The sequence below is a fragment of the Sporisorium graminicola genome, chromosome SGRAM_5 (genome assembly GCF_005498985.1).
Source record: "Sporisorium graminicola strain CBS 10092 chromosome SGRAM_5, whole genome shotgun sequence".
NCBI lineage: Eukaryota > Fungi > Basidiomycota > Ustilaginomycetes > Ustilaginales > Ustilaginaceae > Sporisorium > Sporisorium graminicola.
The window spans coordinates 681307-694258 of record NC_043735.1 but is presented as its reverse complement, the minus strand read 5'-3'; the positions used below and the strand labels follow the sequence as shown (position 1 = coordinate 694258).

Here is a 12952-nt window from a genome sequence, read left to right as displayed (position 1 = left end):
ATTGTACGCGGTCGAAAGCGCCAGACGAAACCAGAAGGCGTATGGGAGATGGCGTCGAGAAGGAGGGAGATGATGGAGCTGACGATGGATGGAATCCCAACGCCTTTAATTGGTCGGTGCAGGCAGCACGGTCGAGTCGGGCAGATGAGAATGCGTCCAAAGGTGGAAGGAGCGCCAAGATGGTCAGAAGAAGAGAGCGACGACGGAAGAGAATCTGCAGAAAGTGCGTTGAGTGCGATCACTCTGCACACAGCCTTGACTGCACTGCTGCAATTGGCTGAAGAATCCTCCTCTGTTCTGCAGCAGACAGTCGTGGCTCGATTTGCCAAAATTCCAAGATGGAGGCAGTAGCACCCTGTGATAGTATCAAGAGCTTCTTGCAAGGAAAACTTTCATGCACTCGAGCACACGAATTATCGCTCATTCGCTTGTGACTGCTGAAGTACTGAAGTTGGAGCTCGGACACTCAAAAAAAATGCGGTTTCAGATCGCAGAACTCCAAATTCGAAAAACTTTTGTTCGTGTTAACTTTTTTGACCGACTCTCCCCTGGTTCACCAAACACCGACACCGTCAAAAGGCAGAGACAGATGCTGCAACTTCGTGAAGACTTACTTGATTTGTGCCGTCCAGAGGGCCAGGAACAAGTCGAGTCTCCGTCTGCCCGCTCTTCCATCAAAGGCGGTCGCCGCCTCGAAAGTGTCACAAGAGCGCACGAAACCCAAGGATGTCTACGTAATTCCACCCTGTGAATGCCGGGAGCACAGTGCAACGGGCAATCAACAGCAAAGCATTTCAAATTGGGGAATGGGGGGAGCTTCGCCCGTTTGTCACCTGCCCTGCGTATCTGTTTGGTAAGACTGCCACGAGGCAGTTTGTCGGAGAAAAGAAAAGATGCGGGCCAAACCACGCGGGTAACCTCGCTTCCGATGAACAACTGTGTGTGTGTTCAAGTGGGCGGTTTGCTTCAATATACACGATACCGCGTTACGGTAGTCAATGCACTCCCCGTCTTGCAGTCCCGCTCTGTAGAGAGGTGGACGATCTGGACGAACTCTCATACTCAACGCATGGCAAATCACACGAGCGTACCACGGCCTTCATATGCAAGACTGCCGACGGTGCATTGCAACGAATTCGAGTGCAGCGGCGGAGAACGACAGCTCCGATGCATCCTTATCTTGACCGGCCTGTTGCTTCTACCGCACGAGTGGCTTTTCCGCATCCGTATCGGGCACCGCACATATGCTTTCGATCAGATCCGCTTTCTGAATGTTGACGGAGCGCAGTCACTGCGACGGCTTCGACACTCGAGGCAGGTAGTATCGGTTGCGGAACTCGAGCGGATCACGGTCAGCACGGTAGATCCCGCGTTCGTCCTTGTTCTTGCCCAACTCGCCCAACCTCTGCTCGAGCTCTCGCAGCCCTTCGTCGTCCACGTCGTTCTCTGGCGACACCTTTTCCATGGTGATGAGCCAGCGACCCCACCTTCCAAAGTCCTGCAACGAGTAGTGGATCATGCGCATTCGCCCCTGACCGGCCGGGCGGCGATGCTGCGGCAGGTCAATGCTTACCGAACGTTCCACCGCAGCAGACGACTTGGTGTAGCCAGTGCTCTCGCCGCCCTCGTTCTCCTCGTCCTCCTCTGGGTCAATCATCGACGGCAACCAGAACACCAGACGTCCGCCGTCACAGAGCAGGCTGTAGGCGTAGTCGAGCAGGTCGTTGACCAGATCTTCCAAGTGGTACGGTCGCGTGGGCGGAATGTAATCGGAGCGCTCGTGCGACCAACAGCCCTGTCCGGGGCCGAGACCGTCGGGCATCCAGTAGCCTTCCGTCCTCTGCTTTTCTGGGTCTCGCTTACCCAGTCGCTTGGCTCCGGCTCGAACGCCGTACGGTGGATCAGCGACGATGCCGTCGACAACACCCGTGGGTCGTCTGCCTGCCTGCACCGCCTCTGGGTCGTCGACAGGGAAGAGGAGATCCTTGCGCCAGGGGTTCTGAGTCATGTCGAATACCACCGTGTCGAGGATGTGATCACGAACACCGTACTGCGTTGCGCTCTTGATGATGCCCGTCTTGCTGTTCGAGTCGCTGATGTTGTCTTTTCCGCGCATCGGTCTTCCATCAATGTCGCTGCCAAATGCCATGGCGCCGAACACTGCGCTTGCATATAGCATCGAGCCTGTGCCGGAAAAAGGATCGTAGATCAGCTTTCCTGGTCCTGCAAGCGCCATGCTGGCCATCAACAAGCTCATCTCGGACTCCATCGAAGTGTTGCCGATGTAGACTCGCTTTTTGAGGTTGAGCTTCTCGATCAGGTCCCTAGCTATCCCCGTCTGACCTTCCTGGGTGGGGTCGCTCGACTTTCTCGGTGCAGCGGCTGTCGCTTTCTCCGAGTACAGCGGACCGGCCTTGACATCGATACGTCTGCCGAGAAAGATCTGCACCAGTCGCGGATCCTGATCGCCGAGCTCTTCCCTGCGCTCGGCTTTGTCGGTGTCCTTGCCTGCTCCCGGATAATTGTTGTGTTCATCGCGCAGGTGACTGGGCCAGAGCTCTTGGGCGACAAACTCTTCCATGACACCCCATCGCATCGAAGGGTTCTTTAGCTGGATTCTCCCCTTCAAGTCCATGTAGCTGAAACTCTGGATGATGTCGATCTTGCGCTTGTCGCTGATTGTATAGCTGTACGAGAACACGTGTGCCTTCCACGAAGGACACTCTGCTTCCTCGACGTACGGCCCCCAGAGTGCGCGGCTGCATTCTTGCTGATTGCGCGCGTGCAGCTCGTCGTAGGTGCCTCCATGGGACCAATGCGCCCAGATGGATCGAAGCGACACGCAACGACGCAGCAGGTTGACGGCGGCCTCATCGTTGGGCAGGTGGGCGAGTGCAAACGGTCGTCGAAGATCGGGTCGGTAGCTGGAGGACGAAGCTTGCTCGGTGGCGTCATGCTCCTTGCGACATTCCTCGAGCACGGATTTAGCGGGAGTGGGAACAAAGGCAAAGGGGATGCGAAGGTATTCTGCAGCAGCTAGAAAGTCTGGCAGACGAAAGGCATGGTTCGAGGTTGCGAAATGGAGGATGTAGAGCGGGCCGATCGAAGCTGGATCCTGCACGGGTGGAAAGCACATCACCATTGGTAATTGATGGCCGACCGAAGCTGATTCCAACTTGCTTGTCGTGGAGCGGCTGTAATGGGTGCGGTGAAGATGCTATAGACGAAGCAAGGTCATGTCTTGTGCCAGCTACACCTGGCTCGAGGGTGATGAATGAGAAGAACTTTTCTTGGGAAGAAAAGATTCAAGAAGAAAGCGAGCAATTCTTCGACTTTTTGTTTTGTTTTTGTTTTTGTGCTTTCAAAAAGTTAGTCGGAGCCGAGTGCGATTGAGTTGGACCCTTGATTATTGTGATTTGCGGGCTGAGTTGGATCAAAGTTGCAATGAAATATCATTCAATTTGCGGCTTTGGCCTCGTTGACGCGCTACCATCGCATCTTCAACGAGACCGCTTCGATCCGATTGACAGCACGACGGCCTTGCGCGGACAGACTGTTTGGCGCTATACGACAAGGTTCGCTTTCGCTTCTTTCCTTTCAAAGAGTAGGGCGACCAGCATTGGTGTACAGCGCTGCGCTCGCTCTCCCTGCGTCCCTGCCCGCGGCTGCCCGACATACGACTGGCAACCATGCCCAGGCGAAAGATCGGCGCCGACCTTAAAGAGGCGCTATGCAAGCTGTACGAAGCGGGCGACATCAGCGCCGACACAATCGAAAAGCATGGCATCATGTCGAGAGCCACTTTCTTCCGTAATCTGAAAATGTACAAGACCGGCGCAAGTCTCGAGCAGCGACACAGCACCGGTCGCAAGACTAACGCCGACAAGCTCAAGGAGAACGACAAACGCGAGCTCGACGCGCTCCATCCAAACCATCTCTCCCATCTGGAATTGGTGCTACTCCTGGACCAAGACGAAAAGAGCACAAACACAACTGCCACGCGTAGCAAGGTGAAGGCCAAGGCAGCAGTTGCAAGTTCCAAGAGAAGAGACGCTGTACCAAGCAACGATGCCGCTCAGACAGCAGACGACTCGGCGTCCGAAAGCGATGCCGATGTGGACGAAGAGGCAGCGCTAGCAACGAAGCAGGTGCTCGTAAAATTGACGCTAGCCGCGCGCATGTTTCTGGCGTCGTCCATTAGCGACCGTGAGTCCAGCACTGGCTCCGATAGCTCGGCTGATCTCCGCTCCTTGTCCAAGCCGGAAGACAGTCAGTACACGCATAGCAATCGCGGTGCCCTCTTCATCGTTCGTCGCAGAGGCGAGAGGAGCGTTGGAGACCAGCATCAAGGCATCGTAGCGGCAGTAGCGCTACGCTCGCTCATCTGGACACCCGAGATCTACCAAGCTTTGGGTCCCAGCTATGCCAGTCGCAGCATCGACAAAATCTGCAATCTCGCCCGATTGCGCGTCGATCCCTTGTGGCAGCGTAAAGGCATTGGTCGGTGGCTCGTCCGCGTCGCCGAACTCAAGGCATACAAGCTCGGCTTTGCTCAACTTTACACCCAAGCGGACACCAAGAGTCTCGAGCTGCTGTCTTTTTGGAAGAGTGTTGGGTTTAACGAATTTGCCCGTGTCAACCAAATTTCCAGGCTGGAAAAGGCGGTTGCCGTGCCGAGGGCAGCGTCCAAGGGCGAGGCTTCGAAGCGTGATCTGTCGTCGTCGCCGTTCGGTTTGAAATCGACGGATGGCGCCACAGAGTCGGCCTCTAAAAAGCAGCGCTTGGACTCTGCCCAATCAGCAGATGGAGGCAGAGCGGACTCGGAGCTGTTGGCAAATCCGAACGCACTGGAAATCGACCCCGCAATTCCGTCGGACCCGTCCACGGTGATGGTGTCCACCACCCATCCGACCGCGCCCGCCTACACCTCGGATAACGCCGTTGCCGTAGCGATGGAGCCACCGCCGCGAAGGATCGCATTCTACGACACAAGCTCAACGAGCAGCCGATCGTTTGCATAATCGGTTGCGCGGGCGTCCCATTGATACCCCCTTGTTTCGTGTTTTCTATACCAAATTGCGCTCAGAGCAGTCATCGAAACGAGCAAAAGTTCTTACTCGACGACCGATTCTGACTGTGACGTTCCCTGGATCAGGACGGCATCAAAGCTCCTCCCCATGGTGCATCTGAGCTTGAATCGACGTGCACCATGACGCTTCCACACAGCATGCAAGATAAAAAGATCGCGGAGTGTGAAGCACGATATGCGAGGTGTCCTCTGAAAAGTCTCGGTCTCGTTCGTTGCCGCGGCCCGTACTTGGGCTTGACCACCCGGGGTTCGGACAAGCATGTCCCTGAGTATCAACCAGTTCAATTCAGCTGATGCTAGAATGGGTGCAGGAAATGACATTGATAGTGTGTTCGCGCCAGCCGATCGTCAAAAGCGCCCCGTCCGGTTCGTAAGGCAAATGGTATGCAGCTTTCCGCGCGGTACCCATCAAGGAGCATGCGCGGAGGGTCGCCTGACGGGACAGACATCGTGTCGCGACTTTGCCGAAATGCAAGATTCGTGGTAGCAGAACGCGGGGAAATTCTGCCCTATTTGTCTGACGTGCGGATCCCGCCTTTTCACGAACCTTGTTCGAGTGACAGCTTGTCTCGCATCCCTGCAAACCTCAGAGTCCAAGCTAAGCGAAGGCGTCCCATCGCTGAAGCCCACCAAGACGCCTCTGCTATGAAGTGGGGCCATTGCGTTGGTACGCAAGACGGAGACCTGTGGTAGCATAGTTTATTCAGTTGCAGGAACACCGACCAACCGCCCACTTCCTCTTCGACGCTGGACGAAATGGAGCCTCCATGCGAAGGTGTCTGAGAGGATGCGAGTCTAAACACGATCAAGATGGCACTCCTGACAGGGACTCTGCTATTGTCAACAAGCCAATAGAACTCCCCACTATCCACCCTGAGGTAGAGACCCGCGGAGATGGAATTAGAGCTCGGCTCTCTTCTCGACCGCGCGACTGAGATCGTGAGCGATTTGCGAAATGCAGAATTGTGGCGCGGTGGACTATGCAGACAACGAGCCGATGCAGCAAGGCAAACAAGCCTGCATACGCGATCTCAGACACAAGGCGGGGCAAATATCAGAAGGATGCAGGAGAGCGTGACAAACAGACCCTTGAATTCCGTCGTCAAAGATCGACACTCACCTCTCCGGCAGCGCCACACTTTGCTCCATTGTCTGCACCAGCACCCTGTCCCTTTGTGTCATCCTCCCACGTCTGCCCTTTTTCTTCATTCCGTGGGCCTCGGAACAATGAGCTAAATCCAACGGAACAACAGAGACGCCAGGTCGGCTCTCGATCGCACCCGGCCTCCGTAGACACCTCCCACGAAAGTGTTTCACCCTACTACGTGTGGCCGAGCTCTGCAGGAGCTACTTGCGAGCAGAAGGCCTCAGTTGTCCACTCCGACCCGGCTCCCATGACTCGCTACTGAGACTGAACGCCTCTACTACCGCGAGCGTAGTCATGACAAGGCTGCGCGTTGCAGCAACGGCGAACCAAGCTCAGTGCGTCTCAGGAGCCGAGTTTGGAATGGAGTGGCCTGAGTTCCTTCTTCTCATTCGGAAGAACAAGAACAATGAGCCCAAGGCAATACAGCTGCTAACTCAGTCGCCAATCACCCGCTTTGTGTGACGGCGAGGGGCCAGGGCCACTGTCAATGTTGCCCCGAGTGTCCTTGCTCAGAATGATCACACGCTACTTATAAAGAGCGCTTCGTTTGATCCTGTCTCCTCCCGTATAACCCAACCCCCCCCCCTTTCTTCTCTCTCATGAAAGATGCGAAAAGTCCTCGTCACCCTACCTTTCCTCTCCGGCCTCGCCGTTGCGCTGGCTTTCCTGTTCAACTGGTCGGCTGCTTTGGACAAACGCCTGCCAGTCTATGTGCAGAGACGCTTCGTCAATGCGACCGAGCTTGATGCGTGCAAGGCCATTGCTGCCGCCATGACGACCCAAGGTAGCAAGGTTGTCTATCCGCTCGACCTCACCTACTCCAGCTTGATCGAGCACTACATGGCCTCTTCCACTCAATACTCAACCTGCGTTGCCACTCCGGCATCACCGTCCGACATCTCAGCCGCCATCAAGGTGATCGGCAGCAAACGCATCCGTTTTGCTGTCAAAGGAGCCGGCCACGCCTCCAACCAAGGCTTCTCGTCGACGCCCGGTGTGCAAATCAGCATGACTAACTTCCAGCAGGTCGTACTTAGCGGCGACAAGAAGACCGTCGACGTCGGTCCTGGTAACATTTGGGACAACGTTTACCAGGGCCTGCAGGGCACCGGCGTAGCCGTTGTCGGTGGCCGTGTTTCGGGTGTTGGTGTTGGTGGTTTCATCACCGGTGGCGGTGGCTACAGCTTCAAGACCAACCAGTACGGTGTGACTGCTGACACGCTTGTTTCCGCTGACCTCGTGCTTCCCGATGGCACACTGACCACCGCTTCAGCATCGCAAAATCCGGACCTGTTCTGGGCGATCAAGGGTGGAGGAAACAAGTTCGGCATCATCCACAACTTTAAACTCAAGACTGTGCCCCAGGGTCAGGTGTACGGTGGTTTGCGCACCTACACCGCCGATCAGGTCGATGCCATCGTGAATGCCACGCTTGACTTTTCCGAGAACAGCAAGGATCCCAAGGCTTCGGTGCTTCCCACTTTCAACTTCCTCCTCGGGCAGCCTGGCGCGATCGTGCTCGGCTTTTATGACGGCCCTGAGCCTCCTGCGGACACTTTCCGTGAATTCACATCCACGACAGAAATCCGTACCTTCACCAACGACTGGAAGACACGTACTATTCTGGATCTCGTCAAGAGTGCACCCTCCGATCTCAACGGCGGCCAGCGCGGCGCATTCCACACGGTATCGCTCGAAAAGTACAGCAGACCGCTGCTCGAGCTGATCGTCAGCGAGCTCAAGTACTACGGGTCGCAAGCGCTTCTCCACAGCGGCGAGCTCATCTCGTACGACGTCGAGCCGTTCCTGCCTTACTCTCAGTACGCTACCGACGCAGCTTGGCCGCACAGCACCAATGCGCTGCCTCTCAACCTCTACTTCGCCTGGAGCAACCCGGCCGAAGACGCATTCTGGACCGAAGCCATCAAGGCGTCGGCGGCCAAGATCACCGCCCAGGCCAAGAGCGAGGGTCAGAACCTCGACAATCTTTACTTGTATCCCAACTATGCTGTTGGTGGAACACCTTCGTCGCAGCTCTACGGCCCCAATCTCGGTCGTCTCTCGTCACTGAGGAAGCAGTATGACCCGAACAACGTCATGGGTCTGACCACATACTTTGCCTTTTAGATAGCTTGACTTTTGGCTCTCTCGTCATATACCGTAATCAGAATCACTGAATGTTACGTGAGGTGTTTCCAGCGCTCAGATGCCGTTTAACCATAATGTGTGCTGAACGATGCATGGTTTGTTTGGAAGAATGCCCGCTGCAGGAGATCTAACACGCTTGATTGACATCTGTCAGACGATGCGCCGGTTAGAGGCTGGATGAGCGAGTTTTATTTACTTTGTTAGAACTTGACTAGCGTGCGGCCCGGCTCGAACGGCTTCTTACCGCGGACTTTCAGCCGGCTATGTTCCGCACAAATGACAGGTCGATGTGTTGCCGAGAAGCTTTAAATCGAGCCGGACCCAACTCGAGGCGCCCGTTCGCCTTTCCAGACACATTTTCCTCCGACCTCTCTCCCCCTCCCGCAACACACGATGCCGCTGCTTGCCGTTGGAACCTTCAACACCAACGAGCTCTTCACGGTCCGCTTCAACCCAGAGGACGAGAGCCTCGAGCTTCTTAACGTCTCTGAGGCCAAGGGCAACCATTCGTGGCTCTCAACCGCAACCATCCCGAAAGCCTCGGCGAAGGATGGAGCCGCAGCAGCAGTAGTACCGACACACCTGTATGCGACGTGCTGGACACAGCCGCCAAGCGTAGCTGCGTATCGTATCGATCGAACTGGTCCGGGAGATGCACGCTTCCAACTACTCAACACGGCCGAGACGGCTGCTCGTTCGGGCTACGTCTACGTCGGTTTTCCCGAGAAGGGACAGCATCCTGTGCTGTATACATGCGGCGGACCTACTGGTGAAGTTGTCGGTATCGATTCCGACACGGGCGCTTTCGATCTGACTGGATCAAAACACGAGTCCATCGTTGCGTCGCAAGAACCTTCCGACGGAATCACGGGTGTCGGAGCAGCCGGTCGCATCCAGGAGATCGACTTTGTCACTGGCGAATGCTCTTTACCCGGCAAAACGCTGGCTGAGTCCAAAGAGCTGCGACAGAAGCAAGAACGAGCCAGCTCGAGCGCAAACGATCCTAGCGCGACTGGCAAACTCGACGCTTCGGGCGGCAAGAATGCCATGGACTTCGGCGGTCTCCGTCACGGCTCGCACGGTATCGATCTCTCACCCGACGGCAGCGTCTGCTACGTCCCCGACATCGGCCGCAACTGCGTCTGGACCATGGACGTCGATCCCACGAATGGTGTTCTTAGTCTCAGTGAAAGGAGCATAGCGCCCAGAAGCAACGACGGCCCGCGCCACACCATATCGCACCCGGAGGGACGCTATATCTACAGCCTGCAGGAGCACAGCTCGATGGTCGACGTGTTTGAGCTCATCAAAGACGCCAAAGGTACGCGTATGGAATGGAGGCAAGGCGTCAAGATCATCCCGCAGAGTGATGATGAGGGGCTCTACTGGGCGGACGAGGTGCGGCTCTCTCCTCCCACAGCTAATGCTGATGGCGAGTATCCACTGTACATGTACGCATCCACACGAGGTCTCGCCTCGGGTACCAAAGGATGGGTCGCTGTCTTCCAGCTCGACAAGCACGGGCTTGTGGTCTCACAGCATCGTGATGCTCAGGACGAGCTCGGAGATGCGCTGTGTCTGTGGCAGACGCCCACGTCCGGTGGATGGGCAAACGCCATCGAGCCTGCTCCCACCCTGCTACGTGGTCCCACCGGTAGCGTTCATTATGCTGCGCTCACGGACAGCGAGGTGGGTCAAGTGCGTCTGTTGCGTGTCGATGTCAACGACGCCTCTCAGCCGAACAAGGTGTCGATTAAAGAGGTGGCTACGCTCGATCTTGGTCATGACGCCCAGGGCAGGCTCAGGGAGGCAGCAACGGCGGTCTGGATATGAGTTGTGCACGCACCAGCCATCGAGGTCTATTCTTGCAATGCACTGTTAACATGAGACAGCCTGAGAAGCATCAATGAATAGCAGATGCAGTCGCCAGCTTCCCTAAACTTTGCAGTCCATTTTGGGGCCCTTTGGTCGAAGGCGTGGGTGACTCGACAAAGTGACCGTAACCACACCTGGAGACATTCGGGTTAGGAGAGCAAAAGATGCGGACGAAGATGAAGTTTCGTTGCAAGCACAAACAAGATATCGGGCACTGGTGGTACGTATGTGGGAGGAGGAGTGCGAGTGAGTAAAGCTGTTGGTGCGTCAGTCGCACCCACTGTTGACTACCACCTGTCGGATGGAATGAGGTCTTTTCAATTGAGCGTCGCAAGCTGCACAAATACTCTAAAACGAAGGGCCGATACAAGCACAGTCAGGGCGCTTGCAACAACTTCGTCCCGAGCTCTTCTCTTGGCACCCATCAGCACCGATCGCACCACCATGACATTTCTCTGCTTTGTGCCTGGCATCACATTAGGTTCGCTTGCCCTCGTCGCGGCGAACCCCATGCATCCCAATGGGCATCAAAGCTGGCAAGGCTATTCACCGAGCGAGCAAACACTTCAGGGCTGGACGTACGAGCCGAATCAAGCTCCTCATCCGACCACGTACGCTCTGCAACAACAACTTGGGCACCAACTACCAACGCTCCAACCATCAGCTCAGGACGGCGAACCATCTACGTCAGAAAGAGGTCTGAACGAGTTTCTCGACGAGCTGCATGACTGGGTTGGGCAGAATGCCAACAATCACAAACGACGCAAGACTCGTACGTCACAGCACTCAGCTCCCGTTGCAGAGCTGCCTCAACTTGAACTCCAGTACCGGTATACGAGTAGAGCGCCTCCTAAAAGGTGGGAGCCCCTCGCTTTTGAAAGATTCAAAGGTGTCGCCATAATGACAAAGCAAGGCGGTAGCACGGAACTCGTCGATGACACCAGAGCAACAGAAGGTGACCGCCGGCTGATTCATGACCTGTTTGGTCAGAAGTTGATTTGGGCGACGAAAGCCGACATGGCTCATTTCCCACCAGATTATATTCACAACGTCTGGCCGTTTCGACGTACCAGCCGTGTGATCCCCCTCGATGGATCTCACAGTCCAGACGGCCTCCCCTTGACAATCCACATGACTTCCCACCACAAGCATTCGAGTGATGAGTATCCACGCAGCGCGACTCTTCCTGAAAGGAACCACCTTGTTTTCTACGGACTTCCCAAGACGTTTCAGAAGGGCAAAAAGAACCCCGTCTTCCTCTATGGGGTAGCACACTTTCCACCATCAGACACTGCCGACATTAATGCTTCAATCACAGCAACGCTCGACAAAGCACTTATAGATGCCGAGCACGCTCATCTTTAGGGCTTCATTTCGTGTTGAGACTATGGCAACCTTTCGTCTCGACGCTGGGTGCAGCGATCTCTTCTCTTGTCAGCATTGCTCGGCCGCTTCCACTTCCTCATGTGCTTCCAGTTAATCTAACTTCTTCCACTCTGATTCAATTATCAAGTCAGTCGTTGCAGTAAGAGCACATCGTTAGCCTGCGAAGCAAAATAAGAGTGAACATCCAGCACTTGAGGGAATGAAGCCAGAGTGGGACACCCTCGGGGCGTTTGGTCGGGTTTCATATTGTTGCAGCTCGTATTGTTGGGCTGTACAAGGCGACCGCCGAACTCCTGATGAACAACGTTCACGTTAATGAAATGGATGCACGGGGCCACAGTGGTGGCCACAGGCGTTGGGACAATGCTGCGTTCCTGAAACCAAGGGAGATCCCACTTTGCTGCTCTTCCAGCCGAGCTCAAAATCAGCAATGTTCAAAACGATGCCTTCGCAGGAAATGTCCCATTCTATATACCAACTTCCTTACATATCGTCATGTTGCTTGGTTCCATCGCGATATTTCTTATGATCTCTATACCACCAAAGCAGCATGTCCATGCTGCACCGATGTATCCGGTATGGCAGGGTGGAGATGGGCAACAGCTTCATCAAGGCAGGCCGCCACAATCTCAGGAGGCGCATCCAAACAACGCGCAATCATCTTTACGCACACAAGGCCCTCTGCACGTGCCTGACTCGGACTACAGCCGTGCGAGCGACTTTCCTCATGGATTGTACGTTGGGGCCGGGCATTCGACCGCTGGTCTGTTCAAGGGGGTGTGGAGCAGCATGTTTACCCCTTTGCAGCATAATCCCTCGTCGTCAGAGCCGCATCTGTCATCAGACGTCCTCGATTTTGTCAATAGTGTCTTGGCGGATCCAGACGAAAATCAGCTATCGCACGAAGCTCGCCTTGAGGGGGGTGAGCCAAGCACCGCTGCCCTCAAACCATCGAGACAACGATCACGGCAACGCAAGACATCTTCAAAACCGTCTACTGGACGAAAGTTGTCCCCAGAAGAGTTGAAAGAACAACACAAGAAGCAAGTCCGCACTATCCGAGCAAGGAAAAACTGGCCGGAACCCCAGACGCTACAGAGAATGAATCACCTGCTTCCCATCCTCGAGGCTAGAAAGTCGAGCAACATCATTTTCAGAACAAACGACAGGCTGAAACACGCTCTTAACAAACAAGTCTTCGGGTCCTACTTTCACTGGGTAGAGAACGACCCATTCGATCATCAACCAAATGCCTACTTTTTCAAGAAATCACCGCTGAGAACCTGCAGCCGCCGTCTCCCTTTTGT

At 55.3% G+C, this 12952-nt stretch overlaps 4 protein-coding genes across 4 annotated transcripts; 3 read left to right on the top strand and 1 right to left on the bottom strand.

The window, feature by feature from the left end:
* Nucleotides 1-1288: 1288 nt before the first annotated feature.
* Nucleotides 1289-3142, bottom strand: EX895_004999 (uncharacterized protein; the record flags this gene model as incomplete). Its single annotated transcript, XM_029885593.1, has 1 exon — nucleotides 1289-3142. The coding sequence occupies one exon, from the start codon at nucleotides 3140-3142 to the stop codon at nucleotides 1289-1291; it is 1854 nt and encodes a 617-aa protein (XP_029738159.1).
* A 547-nt stretch (nucleotides 3143-3689) lies between these two features.
* EX895_004998 (uncharacterized protein) lies at nucleotides 3690-5021 on the top strand (the record flags this gene model as incomplete). Its single annotated transcript, XM_029885592.1, has 1 exon — nucleotides 3690-5021. One exon carries the CDS (start codon nucleotides 3690-3692, stop codon nucleotides 5019-5021), a length of 1332 nt encoding a protein of 443 aa, XP_029738158.1.
* A 1821-nt stretch (nucleotides 5022-6842) lies between these two features.
* Nucleotides 6843-8363, top strand: EX895_004997 (uncharacterized protein; the record flags this gene model as incomplete). The annotated part of the gene is made up of 1 exon (XM_029885591.1): nucleotides 6843-8363. The coding sequence occupies one exon, from the start codon at nucleotides 6843-6845 to the stop codon at nucleotides 8361-8363; it is 1521 nt and encodes a 506-aa protein (XP_029738157.1).
* A 414-nt stretch (nucleotides 8364-8777) lies between these two features.
* Nucleotides 8778-10217, top strand: EX895_004996 (uncharacterized protein; the record flags this gene model as incomplete). The annotated part of the gene is made up of 1 exon (XM_029885590.1): nucleotides 8778-10217. The coding sequence occupies one exon, from the start codon at nucleotides 8778-8780 to the stop codon at nucleotides 10215-10217; it is 1440 nt and encodes a 479-aa protein (XP_029738156.1).
* Between the last annotated feature and the right edge of the window lie 2735 nt (nucleotides 10218-12952).